The sequence below is a fragment of the Plectrocnemia conspersa genome, unplaced genomic scaffold (assembly GCF_051122295.1).
Source record: "Plectrocnemia conspersa isolate PC_06_02 unplaced genomic scaffold, ASM5112229v1 ptg000010l, whole genome shotgun sequence".
NCBI classification, from domain to species: domain Eukaryota; kingdom Metazoa; phylum Arthropoda; class Insecta; order Trichoptera; family Polycentropodidae; genus Plectrocnemia; species Plectrocnemia conspersa.
The window spans coordinates 30,887,303-30,909,763 of NW_028277174.1; the positions used below are offsets into that span (position 1 = coordinate 30,887,303).

The window sequence follows — 22,461 nt, forward strand, 5'->3', positions numbered from 1 at the left end:
AATAACTACAATATTAATTTGTGTGAAAATTTCATAATATTTAGATGAAAAAGTGTACTGTACTATGTAGTTTATTATAAGTTTTTAGTATTAAAATCAATATTTAGTCTTAAATTTTGAACTAAATTATACAAAAAAACATTTTTAAATATACAAGAGATATGTTCTTGAGCTTTAGAAAAATTATAGCAGTTTTATACATTACGATTTAATTTAATTAGTTTTGCAAAAAAAGGTTTATGCGATTCAAAAAATGCAAAAATATTTTTAAGAAAAAATATTTTGTATTACGTGAGATTTAAACACATATTTTAAAAATTTTAGTTTGTAGGATATATACTAATAGATTTAACAATAAGATATTCTTGTTATTTATATACATATAGACAGGAAGGCAGTTCTTCAGAAAGAGTAGACAAATAAATCCTTATTTACCGTCAAAACAATTTTTTAAGCCTTGCAACTATTTTTATTAAAAATAAAGATGATTTATATAAACTTTACTTTCAAGAAAAATAGTTGCAAAGCTTAAAAAAATGTTTTTACGATTTGATTAATATTATTTTTGCAAAAAAAGGTTTATGGTATTCAATTGATTAACTCATAAAGGTATTGTTTTTAAAAAATATATTTTTTATTGCATGAGATTTAAATAGATATTTTTTTTATTTTTTTTAATACATACTAATTCTTGTTATTTATATACATACACAGATAGGAAGGCGGTTCTTCAGAAAGAGTAGACAAATAAATCTTTATTTATCGTCAAACCAATTTTTTAAGCCTTGCAACTATTTTTCTTGAAAGTAAAGATGATTCATATCATTCATATCATTACTTTCAAGAAAATAAATGCAAAGCTTAAAAAATTGCTTTAACTTTAAATATGGATTTATTTGTCTACTTTTTTAAAGAACCACATTTTTATCTATGTAGGTATAAAAATAACAAGAATATCTTATTATTAATCTATTAGTATGGATCGTAAAAACATGAAAAAAATACTTGGGGTTAATATATGTATATTTGTTTATTCCTCAGGATCCTAAAGAGCAACTAAGCAAATTTTGGAATGGTTTACATTCAATTTAATACACATAAAACATAACGTAAAGGTGGAAAGAATTTTTGTTTAGATTGCTCGAAGAGTATAAAGAATACATACAGATTTTGGTGACTAGATTATTGCGCGCACGAAAATTCTGAACATAGGTGATTGTTCAATTGTCAAATGTATTTTACTTCTTATTCCAACTGCTTAATACTTTTCTCTACGTTTGAGTAAAAATTGTAAAATATATTTAAAAGATAATATTTTAAATTAAAATCATATTAACATCTGTTATATATACAGACATTATTTTTTATATATGTTTAGGAATTCTTAAATATACATATATGTGTAAATTGATCATCTTTGATGAGAATTTTTTGCTGTACGCAATTTTCGTTTGCGCAATAATCACAGAATGAATTTTAATAAAAAAATACGCTAATACTGAGAAGATATTTAAATTAAGATGGATTAAAATTATATTTTTTTTAAAAAGGTCAGTAAATAGAATCATTTTATGGATTAATGGTATTTGCTATTTTAACTATTATAGTTTGACGTTTTATAAATTTAGAAACAATAAAAAGTGTTTATTTTATATGTTAATGAATTACAATTTTTTATGGAATCTAATTTTGTAATATATTTAATGGATATATAAAAAATATTAAAATCAAAATTGCTGAGCAGTCTTTTAAAGTATATCAATAAATCGTAGTTTTATAGACATTTCTTGTCTAGAAACATATCATCTATCAAAGGCCATTCGCCAAGAATTAATGTCGGCATTATCAATCGACGCGAACGGAAACAAAGTGCTCCGAGATTAATCTAATTTCAGTGATTGTGCTACACGAGCGCAATTAGGTTCGACGACGAATTCGTTACCTAAAAGATGTTATTACGATATTGAACTTGAGCTACGTATTGGCAATCTCCTCGGAGATGGAAAGGCACAAACATTATCTACCGTGACTCGAGAGCTAATCACACTTTGGAGTGAAACGATACTAAATCAAAAACTATTACATTTTTGTTAATTTATATCTTAAAAGATCAATTTTACGAGCGGTGAAAGTCAGTTAAAAAACGGGCTACTACAATATTAACAATAATCGAAATACCACATACGACAAACGAGCGTTAACACAAATTTACACGTACTTATTGGATAGGATTCTATAAGATGGCATCAATGTTTCAATAAATATAGTATTTTTTTGAGCCATCTTATTCGCGTATTCGTGCCCTTCACACGGTCGGGACTTTGGAGAATATAATACTTTTTCATTTAGATGCACTATTCTAAACTCACTTACTAGATTGTTAAACCACAACGATTTTTGTGGTATTCCACAGCTATCTCTGTTTGCCAGCTTTGACGGCGCCGGCCGCCGCGGCGTTCTTTTGAGCTATATGCGTCTGGTAGTGCTTGGCTAGATGGGCCTTTTGTCTGAAACTCTTGCCGCAAAGGGAACACGCGAAGGGCTTCTCACCGGTATGTGTTCTTATGTGAACGTTCACAGAGTACTTGTCTTTGAAGCCCTTCGAACATATGGAGCAGTAGTGCAGAGATCTCTCTTTCCTGATACCGTTCGACGTCGAAGTGGCAGTATGATTTCCAGGATTCGTCGAAGGCATCGCTTGAGTCTTACTTTGAGATCTTTTATACTTTTTATTGACGCTCTTAGTACTGGAGACAGCCGGAGACGTGACCATCATGTGTTGTTGTTGCTGCTGCTGTTCTTGATTCGGCAGCAGAGTGACCAAACCCGTGTTATTCAACTGTTGAATGCTATAAACGGCTCTTCCGTTTGCTTCTTCATTACAAAACTGCTGCACAGATTCGACGACTTCGTTAGCTATTCTGTTGAACTTGTCGTAATCGTCCGAATAACTCGTGTCCAACTGCGATAGTAATAAATCGTCCACAGATTGCGTCACTGGAGTTTCGTGTTCTTGTATTATAGTAGGATTTTCAAAAAGCACGATGTTGACTCCACTGTCGCCGTCTAAAGTCATAACCAATCTTTCTTGAGCGGGCGTCGCCGCGGGCGTAGGAGCTGGAGGTGAAGATCGAGGCATGTATCGCGTTCCTCTGCCTTGTAGAGCGTTCCTCAGTAGCGACTCTCCATTACCGTTCTGATCGGCCAGCTTCCAATCGTTGTTGTTGTCCAAGACATCCTTATGATCCGCGAATCCACTGTCTTCAAAGCTGAACGGCTCTTCTTTGATCAGCGAGTTGCTCAAGAAATTCTCACTGAACCCGTTCATCTGATTGGGCATTATGTTCAATATCGAGTCTAAATCTAAGGTAGAGTGCTGGAGATCTGAATCTGTCGCCGTTCCGGGACTGGATAAACTAGGCGGCTGTTTAGATCTGTCCCAAGGAACCGGAGCAGTCTCTCCGTCTAAGACTGTTAAGGTATAAATTTGACCGTCGGTGTTATCGCCTTCGGTTTTTACTACAGTTTCGGTGCCGGGCGAACCGTCCAAGTCTTGGTCTTGCTGGTTCCAGTAGAACTTGTTGAGATCTTCCAAGATAGCCGTGTCCAGTCTGTCCAAGCGATCCCGCTCCCTGTCCGGATTCCAGATCGAGTCGAAACTCTGCAGGGGCGGGTTTGCCGGGGGCGGCATCGCAGGGGTGGACACCGGCGGCATGTTCCTCGGTTCTCCGCACAAGAGAGGGTTCCCTCCGTCGGACGACTCCAAGAAAACGTTGACAGACCTCATCTGCTGCTTGAACTGAGCGTCGGTAAGCTCTGGAGAGGTCACCAACTCGAAGAAGTCCGTCTTGGACACGTCCGCGTGCCTGAATGATTCCGCCATATCCATGGTAATGGTCTCTTTGAAATGCATTTGATTTTAGTTTATGGCCCGCACTGATCTGGTACTCGTCAGAAGTCACTCCGACGCCATGTCAGCGCCGGTTTATTAATTGACTAAGACCAAGTAGGAAAAACTGTTGCCACTCAACGTTGATGAATTATCGTTTGCCTCCGTCCGTCGGTAGAGGCGATTGATCAAATCCATCGTGCACTTTCACAGTGCTTCATTTTGCGAACCCACCGTTAACGTTCAAGCTCATTCTAGGTGATTTATATCTTGGGTGTATTTTATATGTTGCTTGTTATTTTTATTGCAGAGTTGAGTCTCCAATACAAAGGTGTTGCGGTTTCGAATCTGTAAAAAGAAAAATAAAACCGTTAATAAAATGGTTAAAGTAAATAAATCAATGCATATACAAATATTGCGAACACAAAAATTTTCTATTAAAATTAATTGTCGGTTAATCTCCCCTTAAATTTTCCCTTAAAAATCCATGACATTTAAATACTTCAATAAAATAGAAATATTAAAAAAAGCTGAATGACTCTAGAATATCGAAGAACAGTCTCAAATCTATCTCAAAAATATTTTTTTAAATATGTCATTTCAATGAAATCATATCGAAAGACATTTTAACCGGTATATATATTTTTTACCAGTGAAAATATAATTTATCTGGTAGGTGCTAGTGAAATTATATAACTTTTCCATATGTAGTAGCACATAAAAAAATATATTTTCACTAGCGAATTCCAAATACAATAAATAAATATGTATTTCTACTAGCGAAAATATATTTTCACTGTGTAATTATATGCTGCTATAAAATACGAAACAATTGTTGCATGTCTGCAAGGACGTAATTTGAAAATGGAAAGGGGAGTCAATCGCCCCCCCTTGAATTTGACCAAAAAATTAATGTGATTTAATGCAATACTAAAAACCTTAATAAAGTAGAAATATTAAAAAAAACGACTACTGACTGGCCAAATTTTGCCCCCCCCCTTCTGGAAAAACTGAAATGTCCTTGTTTCTGAACCAGAAATTCTCGGGCAAATCTAAAAATTCATGAAAATATATTTTTAAATGTGTCATTTAAGTGAAATCATATTTAAATACATTTTCGCTGGTAGATATATATTTTTATCAGTGAAAATATAACTTATCTGGCAGATAATATAAACATTTACATACTTATCATTATTTATTTACATGTGATACAAAATTTTACAGTGAATGTATTTTTTTCAGTGAAGTTATACTTTCACTAGTGAATTCCAAATACATTTTTACCAGTAGATAAATATTTCTACTAGCGAAAATACATTTTAGCTGATAGGTGCTAGTGAAATTATATGCTGCTCGAAAATGTTTATGAAACTCAATTTGACAGTTGCGAAACGTCCATTTGCTATTTCCAAGTTCAACTTGAGCGAATACAAGTTGTAAAACTAATTATATTCTTAGAACTTTAATTAGATCAAGTCCAAAATACAATTTTTCTAAAGACAATAATCTCTGTAATAAGTCAAAATTCATATAAAAAAATCACTCTTTTATCGAAAAAGTAGTGATTCAAGTAACTTTTCAAAAAATAGATGTTATACATATAATTACAAAGTATGAACTGAATAATGCTTTTACGAAAGCATATAAAAAGTCTATAAAAACTTTTACATGGTAGATTAAAATTATTATATCATAAAAACCGAAAGGTTAAACTTAAATGAAGAAACATGATTTCACAAATAATTAAATATAAAGCAGTTGCTGCATAAAATACTTAAATTTTAATTCATTGAATAACCTTTCAGGTAAATATGATGATGATGTAGTAAAATAATAATAAATGAAGTTGTTAATGAACTATATACATATATATTAAACGTTTAATAATATGCTATTTATAAATTAAAATGAATTGATGCTTAAATGCTGATTATTAATTACTAAAACGTTGATCAATATAAGAAATGCCATTGTTATTTAATGAGAAAGAATCAAACGGTAACATGATATAATTTGTTTGTTTGTTGATGTACATGTTCTGCTTAGATATTTAATTAATCATCAGTCTAAGATGTATAATTAACTTTTAAACATCATTAGCTTTGTGATTTATTATATGAAAGCATATAATGAATGAGTAATATGAAAATATAGCGTTAAGTGTAGTAGAAATGTGCAGTTACACATTTATCTGCGTACTGATTAATTATGGTATCTAATCATATACGTATACTCACTTTGTACTTCATTTATAATGGAAATAAAAATATTAAGTGTTATTAAATAGAGAGTAAATTTTATTACAAATTACTTACATATATATTTATAAAAATGGTAAAAAGTGCAAACAGTTTTCACTTTATTTAAAATTAATAGTATACTAAGCATATTTAAAATCTATATTAAATTAAGAATATTTAAAATCCATGATAAAATAAAAATATATTTTTAATGTTGAAAAAATATTTTGAATAAATTTTGAAATTTTATTCTTTAACTTTATAATTTAAAAAATATTTAAATTAGTGTTATACAATTTTGTGCAGTTTTCTTTCAAAGGCGTTAATAAGAAGGATTTTTGCAACACTATGTGTTTAATAGTTCGCTGGTAATGAATAGCACTTATTTTGAAACTTTGCCCCTTTTTGTTGAAAATGTTTTTTTAAGCGAAATTTTTACAATTCTCTAAAAACTATAACCTTAAATTGCCAAAATTCGCAAAATATTAAAAACATTTTTTTTCTGTATAGAGAAGCTAAAACAAATCCACATTATTTATATTATATTTTAAATCCCGTATAAGCTAAACATATATAAAATTATTGTTTTTAGAATTTAATGATTTACAATTTAAGTCGAAAAAATCAATTTCGTAGTTCATTCTCAAGCGCGCCCAAAACCGGGATTTTCCCTTTCAAATTTGCTTACACGTGACAGTTCTTCTGTCATATGGCAAGCGCTTGATGCGCGCATTTCTGTGCAATTAAATAAACAGTCAAATATGTTATAATCACAGCGTTTTTCTTACAAAGTGGCAAATGAAGATGATTCAAAGTGATGTAGCATTGAAATTATTGACAATATAATTAAAACTATAAATTATGAGTGTGCCTTGGTTATATGAATAATATATCGCGGTTATTCTAACAAAATTACTATTGCCTTTCTAGGATCAAATATTAAAAGACAAACAGCGGTGATTTGGCAATTAAAGGTATACATACCAAAATTAATTAAACATATTACAATGCTAGTAATAATGAAAAATCTCGTATTAGCTACATTTTACCCACTATATAGTATCGTTTACAGTTAATTTTCAGAAGCAATGATAGATCTAATACCATTTACGTATGGCAAACAATTAAAATATGACATATTGCGACAATTTTGAAGAAGATGAAGAGATGCAATCTACGTGTTTAATCCTCTTCAGTAACTTCCGTCAATTTTGTTCTTTGGTTGTCGTTCAAATTTAATTTATGGATTATATTAGTTGTAATAGTGTATTCAATGATAAAAGACTTATTGTTTTTAATTATTTTTCAGAAGCAATGATGAAACAATTTGATGACCTATATGGCTACAACGTAGAATTGGTATATATAAACAAACAGTGAATCTTCTTGTGTTGAAGTCACTGTCAGCAAGTATTATCCTTTTATAAAGAACATACTACATAAGTTTGATGTAACTGAATATCTAGAATTTGGCTATTCCGAAAGAGGAATGATGGCACAGAACAACCATGATGGATACATATTTTGCCACATCGGAATTAAAAATAAGCCACTCTTAGATATTTTGGTTTATCGATTATTCCAGGTATGCAATCACATATTTATAATCATTGAAAAATGTCGTCTATTAGATAACATCAAAGAATCTACACATATGTACATACATATATTGCAAGTCGTTACTCGGAACGGAACGATCTAGGTGTTTTTTTTTTGCTGCAACAATGGTTTTAATTTATTTTGCTGTAACCATGTTTCTTCAGCTAAATAATCGACTGCATCACAATCATTGTCACGCGATCGTCGTAAAAGATAGTATCCCCAAATATCAATAGATAAAAAATACGTTTTAATATCATTTATACGGTTTGATCGACATGTTCATGTTTAATTTGGGTAATTATATTCAGTCAAATCTAATGAAAATATGCATTAAATTGGAAGCAATGATAATGTTTGTGTTATAAAAGGAAAAACTCACTTGTTGGCCTCAGAGCAAGTCGCCAGGAATTCAAAATTGGAAGATTTCATTACGAAGATTGTTTTGTAATTGTTTATCTAAGTTAAGCAATGAATTCTTCTAATCCTCAACACATTATGTATATATTTAATTTACGTAGTTATAACACACGTAGTTAATTTGCTATCCGATTATTTATATTCAGTCAAATGACGAATTAATGAAAATTATTGTCGCGTAGCAAAATTTTATTTATAAATAATAATTATTTAAAACTGTTGTCACGTTACTGTCAGCCATCTTGTTTTATATTTGAATTCTTATTTTTCTTTGGTCGAAACAACAGAATGTAATACCGGCGGTTTGAAAATTAATCGGAGCAAATTCAATTTTAATTTTTATTATTATAATATTATTATAATTAAATATATTTCCTTTGTTTACGTATATTATTATACACCGTTCAAACAAAGCGATACGATTTACAAAGTAGAAGATTGAGCATTTTAATGTTTTCTTTTAAAGCGCGCTTAAAATTAATTATGGTAGTACTATTAAAAAATATATATATATATATATATAATACACAAATCTGACTTTTATTTGTAAACATTTATTATCAGTCGAATTAACAATAAAATAGATACACTTAATGAAAAAAACGGTAATTTTTTTACAAAGAAATAAGCAATATTTTGAATAAATTGGTAAAATCTATAAATATCAAGTTAATAAAATAAATATTAACAAAAATAATAATTTTTTGTCCCGAGTTATTATACTTAGAATGTTTCACTTTTTTCACTTAAAAAATTTATTAGATAATATAAATTTAAACTTATTTTTCATCTGTAAGTAAATTACATTTAATTCATCATATTATATTATAATTAAGCATTAAAAGCATATAAAAATATTTTTATTAAATTTTGTTATGAAGTTATCTTATCTTTATGGCAACAAGTCTGATGTATAGTTTTATTAGTCGAATTAAACAATACAGTAATCAATTAAATTATGGCATGTATTATTTATTGTTTTTGATCAGTAATTCAATTAGACTATCAGTAGTTTTAATAATAAATGATTAATTGTTAAAAGTAATTGTTTCAGTTAGTAATAACCCTTTGGAGTATTTTGTCAACACGTATTGGACATACATACGTTTTTTATTAGCAGCTCCTATGACCATAACTTTTGGGAATTTCTCTCAGGTTATTTAAAATTATATCATAATTAATAAAATTATAAATACAATTTATATGACAACTAAATAAATTAAATTTATTTTTAATATTTTATTTATCATATAAATATCTCTATATAATATAAAAAAAGAAATTAATAAAACAAAACTTATAAATTATAAACTTTTATAATCTTATAAGATTAATATTATTATATTTCTTGAATTAATATCAATTAAATTTCAATTAATTATTAAAGTAAAATTTCAATATTAAAATATGAAGTCTAGAAATATAGAAATAAATGGATTAATATATTTACATTTTATTAATGTTTTTTTTTTTAAATTAAAATAATAAAATTTATATTATATACATATAAAATTTAACTTCAAAATGAAATTTATTTCATGTAATATACACATAAAATATATAATATAGAAGAAAAAACTTTATTTAATGAGCATTAAATTATTAAATTAAATATATTTATTCAAAGTGACTTGGACTTGGGGCAACACTTTGGGGCAACACAACAAAACTTTGGACTACAAAGGGTTAAAGATTTTGTTTTTTAATTGAATCGTAGTGTTTCGTTATGTTTTGCACTAATGATGATAATTGACTATTATATATACTATAATATTTTAAATAATATTATTAATAACGTAGTTTGGTACTATATAAATAAAACGTTGATATAGTGGTGGATTATCAGAGAAAAAGACTATTAATATAATGTGTTTTTTTAAAGTTTAATAATATCTATTCAATCTTTTTAGGTCTTATGATGTATTATTATGTTTTAAAATTGGTCTATAGCCCAGAGAGTTTCTAGTGACTCAAATGCTTTGAGTTTTCTCAGAAATTAGGTGATATATAGTAGCTTTCAATTACTTTATAGCAGTGTTCCTGACATTATAATTTACAAATATTTTATCCTGATGAACTAAAATATATCCTAGTACTGATATTAATGATGTTAACAGCATGCAAATTTACATATACAAGTATGTTTAAATCAAGTCTTTGAAATATTTTTTGTGGCAAAACTCTTTTTATATAATGACATATATACTGATAAAAGTAATGGCAATTATATTGAATTAATAGTGTTTTTAACTATCTATCAATTCCAGTATATGATGAAAGGACTGCTACTAGTAATCCATCAATAATATTGAATCGAAAATTGTGTAATCAATACTAATCACTTTTTGGCCACCTGCTTTCACCGCAAGCATTTCTTTGAAAACACGGCCCTGATCTTGGCTTTGGTTTGATTAATTTTCCATCGAAAACCACCTGATCACCTTCGACACGAATTGGCCATTGTTAGCAAGCATGGGCAATTCGATGCACCCTTCATCCGAGTAACGGTTTAATTTGTACCAAATAAACGATAATGAGCACCCAGTGGGGAAATCGTACCGAATGGCGTGAGGATAATTGAACGCCTCGGTGATTAGATAAGCGAGGTACGACTGTGGTCACTTTTGACCTAATAAATGAGATAAATTAAATAAAAAAGTCTTCGACCCCGACCTTTCCTGCCAGTGCCGGCTCACGTCCGATTGATGACCGATTGACCGGTCACATACGCTAAAACCGGTCAGGTTTTTTTAAATGCGCTTAAACGCGAGCTTTTCCGAGAAAGCTCGACGGTGCATTTAACGAGAGATGACCACAACGATATGGGTAACAATTTATGAATGCGATACGATATCTGATCTGGCTTTAAGTGTTTATTAAGATGATATAAATATGCATATGTGCAATATGCATATGCAGAAGAGCAAAGATAATCAGATATTTGATTCAGATACAAGCTATAGTTTTATTGTTTATATAATGAGGCATAAGAAACATATCGAATTGGAAAGTCATGATATTTTTTTAATAATACCATCAATGATGTAAACAATAAAACCGTATTAAAAATATACTGCTGAATTCAGTTTTATTTTCAGATAAAAATGTGCAACATTGAACATGTAAAATATCTGCATTGATTCTATAATTTACTTACGAGAATATTTTTATTTTGATTCCCACCGTGCGCAGAAAGTTTATCTTTCCAATTCATCAGCTCAAACCGTCACACTATCAAGAAAAATTAAAACATTAGTGACTGATGATTTTCGATATGTTCAGTGTCGGTGTTCAAACCGATGATCTAAACCGGCATAATCTATCAATTTCGGTCAATATATATACGAATTATCGATCAAGTTAAAAAATGACAAAATTCCCACGTCGTACGCTTAAAACAGAATAAAAAATTAGTAGAAACGCTTTCGAAATCGCAAAATGAAAGAGACTACCTGCGGAGCCTCAGCTGGAATCGAACCAAAACATTTCTCGAAACGAATTCATCACTTGTCCGTTTTATTAATCACGCTAATTTCGTTTTGATTGAATACGAACGTTTATTTGCCCACTTTCGCGGTTCACGTCAATCTCGAATGCTGCGAGTCGGGTCGTGATCGGCCCACAAAAAATCTCAGGTCATCAAGTTTTGTATCACACAAAAATATATTATACAGCAGAAGAAAAAAAACATGCTAGATTAGCAGATACTAGCTTTTTTATGTCTCTCATTCGGTCAAAGTTTAAAAGGTTTTATGTATTTTTCCTTTAATTTAGTATATTCTCGTATAATTTATTATTCATTTTATGTTATTGTATAACTTAACAATTTGTAAACAATGTAAATGGTTATGAACCAGTATTGTGCATTTAATATATCTGTATGCTATTTTACCTATGTCTATTTAAGAAATAAACTTTTATAAAAAAAAAAAATTCGGTCAAAGTATACGCATCGAGGCTTAACTGATATTGATAACAGGTTAAAAAAATATAAATAGATAACACTACATTGTATTATTCAATAATATTGACATACAGATAGTACTCTTATGATATTTTAATTTTTTTTAATGTACTAAAAAAAATATTAACTTAGAATATAAGAGAAAATAATAATATTTACACGATACAGTATATTTTTTTATATAAAATACAACAATATTTTAGAGCAGCTTATGTTTTCGTATTTTTCATCAAAGATACTTGTTTCTTTACTATAATGTATTATATATAACAACTCGCAATGATAAATATTACAGATTATTTCTACTTATTTAAAGCTGAATAGTTTGAGATTAAAGTGTTTTAAATGCGTTTTTCTATTTTGTTATATGCAGAGGTGTTTTATTTTTTATTAACATATATTCATTTAATTCGCAATAGCATTCTTTATAATTATTTATGGCAAATTTTAACACATATATTACTTTGCTAAGATTAAATTTAAAATTTGGTAACCTAATTTATATGAAAAATTATGCTTAGATATTTATTGCATATATTAAAACTATCGATAAAAAGTACACATTTTTTAAAATAACGTATAAAATATTATTTAATTAACGTGGCAAAACAAGCTTAAAACATAATTTTTATAATATTGTATATATGTTAGTAAACAGCTAAAACAGCACTAGTTTGCTCTATATATTTATTATACATAATTGAAAGTGAATATTTATGAACTTGTTGTTTATAAAATCAATGGTATGAAATATATAGAACATTCTAATAAAAAATAAACACAATGTAAATATAATAATAATAATATATCTAACCTATATATCTAACACATCTAAACTCCATATTCTGATATTTAAAAAAATAGCTATCCAAAATTTAAGATTGCAGATTTTTTACCAAATAATTCGACAATTACGGCTACTAAAAATATTTGTGAAATGGTAGGTAATTCATTAGATACGCGTCAAAGATGGGTTAAAAAAATTCAAATGAGAAATTACGAACTTCTGGCTGAAAAAATTGAAGCAAATCTTATTCAAACTATCCATCAGCTGGCTGAGAAACTAAACCAGTTCGATTTAATACTGCATAAAATTTTTAAAAAATTGGGAAGGCTTGGAGATAAAGTTTATGGGTTCCACACGATTTTTTAGTCTTTATAAAATAAGCTGGTCGCCTTTAGACCTTACTAGAGCAAGGTATGAAGAATAAGGTGAATAGCATAAAACGTATCAATACTAAAAATATAACTCAAAATTAATTTTGGACAAGTGTTTTACAAAATATTCTAATATATTCTTTTTATCGAAATATTAACCTTTTCTAATTATCCTAATTATAATATAGTTCTTTAAACTATACTGTAAATGTATCCAATATGTATTATGTATTATATCATAATAATAAAAATAAAAATAATTTTTTACATCATATTATAAGTCAAACTTTTAAAAATATGAAGTTTACCTTAAATATTCTAACAATATGTTTATACCGAAAATTTTACCTTTTATCATTTTTATTATCATTAAAAAAAATAGTTAAAACTTGGCTTTAAATTAATCCATTATATAAAATATATTATAATATATCATAATCGTTACTAAAAATGAAATTAAAAAAAATATTTTTGCACATCAAAGCAAAAGATTTGACAGTAACAAAAACTACGCTATATGGGGCCGCATACGCTATATGGGGCCGCATACGCTATATGGGGGAACCTTATAGGGAGTTTACTATATTTAAAATGGTGCTGTATAATAATATAAAATATTTTACGTATTAAAATATATTATAATCGATACAAAATTAAAATAAGTTTTGAACATCATAGCAAAAGTTTTAAAAAATACGAATTTAACTAAAAATATTTTATACCGAAATTTTTAATGAAAAAGTCAAATAATTTTTACAAAATTTTTGTCTTTTTCATTATAAAATTAAAAAAATATAAAAATACTATTTAAAGCTATTACACGAAAAACGCATGACACAGCAAAAAAAGTACACACAAAAATCTTTAACACTTTACGGTCTGGCACATTTAACGCTACGTTTGATATGCCGCAAGAATAAATCAGTATTCAAGATATTTGCATCAGCAAAATGGGCAATCTATCAATATATCACTCTTTTTACATACTAATTATATACTGCGATGTGTGTACCGTTTTTTCCTATATCTCAAATCAAAATTTATAACTTAATCTAAAAATCGCAATATTTCAAGTATATGTAACCCATGTGTGCAAATCGATGGTTGCGTTATATGTTGACCTCTGTTATTATCGATGACCCCGAATTATTAAGTGTATTTTTAGTTACGTTGTAAAAAAAATACGTGCTCGTAATATACCATAATTTAACTAAAAACCGTGTATTTTTGACCCAGTCTATAAATTACCAGCGCAAGTCGCAAATGTTAAGATTAATCGGTGACCTCAGATCGTTTAAGCATGACACATGTGAATTGATAAATTAATGTTTTACCAAAGGTCAATCTTATGCGGATATTCAAAGGTTCATAATGGACTCTTTTGCTTACTTTGTATATAATCATATAAATCAAATATCGCACTTGATCAGTTTATTGTTTGATAAAAGTACCTTTGAAATGGGCAATTTAAAAAAAATAACATTAGTGGAGAGATCTATGATGCTGTTCTCAATCAATGGGCCATATGACTATTTGCCATATTCTGAAACATTTTAATGCTTAATCGAAATTTTTCGTTATGAATTAAATGCAATAATAATACATAATTCAATTAAAAAAATAATAATCAAGTAGTGCTAAAGAATTGCTCGAAAAATTCATTATACAAAATTAACATTAAATTAAAATATGAAGATGTATACAATAAGTAAGACTGTACTTTTAAAATAGTAAAGGTCATAGATATGCGGATATGAAAAATATGTACAAGAAAAGTGAGTAATCATACGCTTAAGAAAAATAAAAGGCGCTATAATCGCATTGTAAAATGACGAATTCAATATTGTTGCTATTTTGTATACATTCTGTTGAAGAAGGAGAACAACTGTATTTTAACTATCAACTTAATTGTTTTATAACTGAAAGCTTAAAATAAGTTTACAACCTAACTCTCACTAAAAATAATAATGCATTTAAAATGACGGCAAATTTACTACCGACGGATGCGTTACTTACTAGCAAAAATAAGTAATTTCGTAAAATAAATTCTACATTATTTTGTAAGTAATTTTTATATTTAAAATGCCATTTCTGTAATAAATATTAGTTTCTGTATTTATTATCAATTTTTCTACTGAAGGCAAAAAGAGCGATTTTTATTAGTTATCACCTTTCAAAATAAATATCATAAATTCAATAATCAGTGTGATATTATAAAGGCATTTGACGACTTTATAATCTCTAAAAAGAAAGCATTTTATAATTTAGGGATTCATTAATATTTGGCAAAAGACCATTTATATTATTATATTGTCGGTCCCTCACTGGCGCGAGGTACCGGAGCTAGCGAGTTGCTTTATAAACATAGAATTCTTTCACTGTTAAATCATTATAAAAAAATATATATAGTATTTTTATATTATTATATAATTTCAATTGTTTGAAAGCTTTATTTGCATACACGTGATTGGTCTAGAAGTCTAAAAAAACTAAGCTACAGAACTGTCAACACTGTGTGAGCGTTTCCTGTACGCCAATTTTGACCCACATAGCACCGAAAATTAATTGCAAAATAAATTCAGTCCTCGTGCCACCAGTTAACGACCTCTATCGGCCGTCGAGGCTGCGTAGGACGCTGGCCGCTGACCGATATCCAGATATGATAGTCGGATCTGCGAGTCCGAAGACCAGTCACGACCACTCGGCACGAATCTAGAGCACGCCTGTCCGAATCGTTGGCCAGGTGCCATTAGGGAAAAATTCTGCTGCCTTCTTACGGCCCAATTTCGAATACTTGCTGCATATAATTATAAGACGACAAGTTAAATAGGAATTTTTAATGTATCGATATGACAACAAACGATATATATAACCATAAAAATATAAATTGATAATAAAAATAAATAAAACATATAAGCACTAGATAAAAATATATGATACATATACGTAAATATAAAAATGCCTAAACCACAATACGCACATTAACTATTATAGTACCCGGATGAGAACAGATTACCACAATCCGACAAAAAGTCTAACAGCAGCATATAATAAACTAATTAGGTAGCACTCAAAATACAAATTTCCGGGTTGTATAAATCCCCATTAGTAATTATTCCATATAAGAAGTGTGATATTCAATTTTGGATGAGCTAATTTTTTTCAAAGTTCGTGATGGGCTTGTCAATTGTTAGCCATATTAAACGCGTAGTTTGTGTTTGACATATGAATTGAATTATTGATGCATTTTATCACGCTTAAAAATTAGGTAAAAAGGTATTCGCATTAAATTTTGCGTTCAAAATTTAAATAATATCGAAAAGACTTTCGCTGATTATGTTATGTTCATTCTGAAGGCTTATAAATGCTACATGTGTTTTTAAGTGGGTCGTGAATACTTCGAAGATGAGCGAGTAATCAAATGTGAAATTTTTATGATATGCTAAGTATTTTGAAGTTAAAAAAAATGCTACTGAGTAATTAAAATTTTGCTTTTTTGCATTCAATACTGTTATTTTAAAAGGCGCACATATTAGGTTGAACGTGAAAAATAAATTGTTTAATGTTTTTTTTTAATAAATTGTAATTGTAAAACTTGTTTATTTATGCAGTTTTAAATACCTGCAAAGTGTATATAACTTATTTGTGCGAGTTGATTCAGGTTATTTACACATATCTACTCTTTTTGTGTTCCGATCTATGTATGTAAATATAAAAAAGTGGTTCTCTCGAATTTATACCTAGTCTATTTACTACAATAAATCTTAATAGGAACCGTTAGAAAATGATAAATAAAGATGTCAACACATCGCAGAATGATTTCTGTGTCACGATTGATCTGAAACGCTCAATAGCATTAAACCAAAATCGTAAAACACATTCCATTTGAATGCAATATGTTTTACGATTCAATAGTAGCGATTTATCGACAGTCAATAGTAGCGACTTTCTAGCAATAGAAGACGCCACTTGTAAACTTGCATGAAATTACAATTTTTTGTAAATCTAAGTTTAAAAGTCAAGGGTTAACTTACAATAGATAAGCGTGAAACTAAAAGTAAAATCAAATAAAATTATATATATATATATATATATATATATATATATATATATATATATATATATATATATATATATATATATATATATATTGTTTTTATTTTTACGCGGCAATATATTAAAAAAAAAAAAAAAATATTTACGTGATTTTCTTGCGTTGTTTTTTTGAATAAGTCCCTCTATATTTCGCCGGAGATTTTCCCAGCATCTTCAGGAGTTTTCACATTTTTTTGATGGTACACTTTTTTTACTTTGCGCATGGAAGGATTTTTTATTCGCACTATTTTTTTGGTTTTAATTTTAAAAATACGTTTTTTAGTTTGAATATTATTACACCCTCACTGCTCCGCGGATAGGAGCATACTCAATAAAAAAAATGTGAAAACTCCTGAAGATGCTGGGAAAACCTCCGGCGAAATATAGAGGGACTTATTCAAAAAAACAACACGAGAAAATCACGTAAATAAAATATTTTTTTAAAATATTGTTTACGAATTTTTAGCAACTGCCACTCTCGTCCTCCGGCACATAAAAGATCAATTGCGATTTTACGATAAAGTTTATATAGGAAAATCGAATAGACGCATTGAACACCGTGAAACAGATCATAAAAATGCAGTCAAAAAGTTTAACGGCAATTTTTCCCTGGCCAATCATTGTTGTAATGAACAAACGAGATGATAACGTAATGATATAAAAGTCCTGGCTTCGGAAAGAGTAACAAAATCACATAAAATTGTCACTAATCACCACACAATTAAAATCACATTAACAAATGACGCGGCCCTGGAAACGAACAATTAATAATGTGCTCAAATAACATTATTATAATAAAATATTATAAACAGCACTAAAATTAAACAATTAAGAAGAGATAGAATATTTAAAACTAACAAGTAAGAAATTCCACAGCTGGACAATATTAACTCAAAAATATGAGAAGCTTCTAGAATTTCGGCAATTACAAAGTATTTTAATTTTGCAAAAAGGGCACAATTAGTCGCTGCTGTAATATAATACATATATTTAATAAATGATACACATGTTTTGGGTGTTGATAAAAATAAAACATTTAACTATAAATATTAACGAATACTTAACTAATATTCGAATATCGGTTTATATATTAATTAGTTGCGCCACTGAAAAGGTTACCAAAAAATTATTTCTTGAAACCATAATTATAAGTATATAAATATATTATAATTATTATAGCAAATCAGTTCATTTTAATATATTTTTTTCTTCTTGAATATATTATATAATAAATTGATAATATATGGAAATTTTACTTTACAGAAAAGACAGTTTAACATCGCAAATTTTTACACTGTATATGTAAATGTAATTTACTATTTTTTTAAGTTAATGTCAGTGTAGGGTTTTTGCTACTGATAAAATAAAAATTTAATAAATATTTTTATTTACGATAACATAATATCAAAGTGCAAGACTATTTTTAAATGCACCGCTATATGTTATTTAAATTAATTAGTTGAAAACCATTAATTTTATTCATTCACTCATGCAAAATATTTTTAATATTTAAATCAGATTTACTGTACAAATTCATTCTGGGCTATTTTATAGTGCGCCTTTAAATATAAGGCTTTGATTATCATTAGTTAAAGATGAGTTTTTGTTTCAAATAATGATGCTACTTTGACTAATGTGCGATTGAATTTTTTTGTAAAAAAATATGTCTGTATCTAACATATATTAAAATATAAATAATTTGAGCCACTTTTATGTGTGTCACTTGATTTGATAAAAAAAATTAGCAATGAAAGTGATTTTTATGATCCTATCAAAATGATCTGACTATTTTTTAAACGTATTTAATTGAACTAAATAGTGTTTTTGTGTTATACTGTAGATGTGTTCAAAGTTTATGTTGAATATTTCACTTTTAATTAATGATGGGATATGTCTAAATATGAACATCTCTTTAGATATCTCAGAGCTTTAATTGTTTATATATAAGCAGTACACAAAAACCAATGTATTCACAAAGAAGGAACATAATTATTTTATAAAACATTGCCCCTATTTCAGAAGCTTAGTTAAACATAAAGAGTTACTTGGTTGGACCATTTCTAAAATGAATTAGAGTGAAAATGGTGAGATTAAAAAAATAGCACCAATCAATTGCAATGCACTGATCTGAGATGTTATCGGCCGCGATCGTGCCTTGCTCTCTTTCGCATTTTTCCTCTTCGGAAGTCGTCAATCGAGCTTCCAAACGGAATCGTGCAGAAGAACTTCTCCTCGGAGCCACCTGCCCCTTTGTTCTCCTGCCTTCGACAAGGCGTTTCTTCTTCGAGACGGAGAGAACGGCGCCCATTGTTGAGCGCCGTTATTGCTTATTATATTTCCAGCCTCTTATCTGATGATCTTATATCGTCAGGATCTTATTGTCTCCGCGGTAGGTGCGAGAAAGTCGCGGGCAGAACTTATCCGAGGCAAAAGTGGCTCGATCGAGACTAGATAATGACTGGAAGGAATCTGGACAATGAGGGCTGAAGCGTTTTTCTTCACTTGCTTTTTCAAGGGCCTATTGAACATTTGCGATTGACCGTTGTGAGAAAGTATCTTAATTCATCTACATTGTGTCTATAATTGGACTTGGCCATTTATATTTATTCCGGGCGATCTTAATTAAAATCTAAATGGGCGGTGATAGATTGGATTAGTAATTTAACATTTGCCATTTGAAGGGTTACTTCTATTCATATAAACATTATAAAAATATTATGTTTTATAAATGATAATATAATACAGCACAGAATGAAATTATTTAATTTATAATTAGATTTTTTACGTATGCATAGTCATAAAAATAATATAATCGACTACAAAAAAAAAATACATATCCTAGCAATTAAAACTGATCTATATTTCTTTGTATTACAATATCGTCAATTTTTTCAACTAAAATATTGAAAGATCTTGAAGAAGAAATTGTTCATATAAAAGATTATTACAGCGTAATGACTACTTTTTAATCGAGTGTTATTCTAGAAAATACAAAGCCATATGCTACATATATTTATAAAATTAATTACTAATAACAGTAAAATAATATCTATAATGAGCATTTAGTAAAATTACTGCTAGTTTTTCGATTTCATAATTTTACTGAAAATTTCAGTGTTTTTATTCAAAATCATAATTTTAATATATATATTGCTCCAAAACTTTTCTTTACCTAAATATTTGCTTATACCATTAGAATAGCATTGCCAAGATCACCGAGAAAACAATGCGAGACAATGATTCCGTGCCTCATGACAAAAATGAAATTTTATGAAATTTAGAGAAAATACTCTTTGTTTGGAAAGGATGCATTCTACTCTGCGGAAAAGGATTATTGTTATTTTTATCCCATCGTTAACGATCGACTAAAGCTGTGTCTCAAAACAGAAATATAAAATATGTGACATTTGATCACAGAGGGGCAAACAAGCAGGTAGAGAGAGTGAAGCAGACGGAGGAGGACGCTTAGGGAGTATAATAGTCCAGCATCATCACAGTCAAGGCCGCCAAGAGCAAAGGAGAGTCTAATATTTTTTAAACGTTCAAAAAGCAATAAAGTCAACAATAATACGCAAACAAATTTTAGCACAAACGAAGCCGCGTTAAAAATTATAATCTGTCCCTTTGAATAATAATATTTATTGTGAAAGTACTACATAGAAAGTTGTTGCTTTTGAAGGCAATGTTCCGCTCCTTTTATTTATTGTATTGTATATATAAAATGGGTTGAAGGAACTTAAAACTAACTTAAATACATCTCAAATAACTGCAGTTTAGTTCATATTCATTATTTGAGGTCTTTTTTTTCTTTTTTATGCATATATTCTTGCTATGATTTTTTCTAGAGTCGGGCTCCTCAATGAGAGCGGGCAGAGAATTTGTCCCCTCTCGGCAGGTTTGAGCATTATAAACTATGAGAGCAATTAATTTACATCTATTTAGAATTAGAGTATAATAGTATATTTCCTAATAGTAATAAATAGGAAAACTTTCGTTCAATTCATGCTGCTTTTATGTTTAATAAATATTTAGGTGTTAAAATTTTATAGGTACTACAAATTAGGGAAATCTCGAATTTTAAACGTTGAAAATGCATACTTTCAAATATTAAACCTTCACTTCAATGAAAGTTTAAGAGTTGTTTTATTGATTTCCCAACAATAATTGCACTAGGATTGATCGTTAAGTTTTGCCATTAAACAATTGACTCAAATACATATATAATAAACCTTTCGAATACTCTTCACTAGACACCTAAAAACTGTTTATATGTTTTAGAAAATTACCTCAGTAAAGAGCGTTTTGATATAATACATTTCAAACACCCTGTGTTCGTATTGTAAATTTGGAGCGATCGATATCTTATTCGGTACCCGAGCACCTGTCAAAAGACAGAATCACGACTCTTTCGCTTTGTTTCTTGCACTTTTTTCTGCACAGTCTCAAATACATATATTTGAACAAAGCGTGCCCATTTGGTCAGTTTTTCGATAGACGTAATTCTCTATGGAGATTGTCAGAAAAAAATAAACGAACATAATGGATCGACTGCGAATCACGACTTTTGCCTTGACGACTTTCTCGCTATGTGTGAGTCGTATATTATATATTATGTTATTTTTATTAAAAAATTGTGTAAATATATATATATATATATATATATATATATATATATATATATATATATATATATATATATATATATATATATGTGTATGTATATGAAAAATATCAAATACGACGTGAGTTTTAATTTTAAGACGCTTTTAGCGTTCACAACGAGCCTACATATATGGCGCAATAAATTTGAATGGTTTTTATTATGCAATAAATAATATTTGATGCATAAAGTAGTTAAAATTGCGGTTGAATTTATTGCTTTTTAAAATATAAAGCAGTGATTATTGTGTAAAAAAGCACTAAAACAAAATGATGAACATATTGTATAAATGGGGGTTTCATTTTAATCTAAACATAGTATTGTACATCTAGTACAAAATTGATCGCGCATTAGAAAATTATTTAAAAAAATAAGTTTTTTTATATCTATATATAAATATTTTTATAATTGTTTAAATGCGAAAAGTATGGCT

The 22,461-nt window shown here is 28.7% G+C and overlaps 1 protein-coding gene across 1 annotated transcript in view; it reads right to left on the minus strand.

Moving 5' to 3' along the window:
• Positions 1-1,567: 1,567 nt before the first annotated feature.
• The window catches only part of LOC148231353 (uncharacterized), a 149,329-nt gene continuing 128,435 nt past the window's right edge, over positions 1,568-22,461 (minus strand). Inside the window, exon 4 of the mRNA XM_088195239.1 lies at positions 1,568-4,237. Within this exon, the coding sequence (XP_088051365.1) occupies positions 2,414-3,913 (1,500 nt within the window). The 5' untranslated portion in view covers positions 3,914-4,237 and the 3' untranslated portion in view covers positions 1,568-2,413. The remainder of the gene's footprint in view (positions 4,238-22,461) is intronic.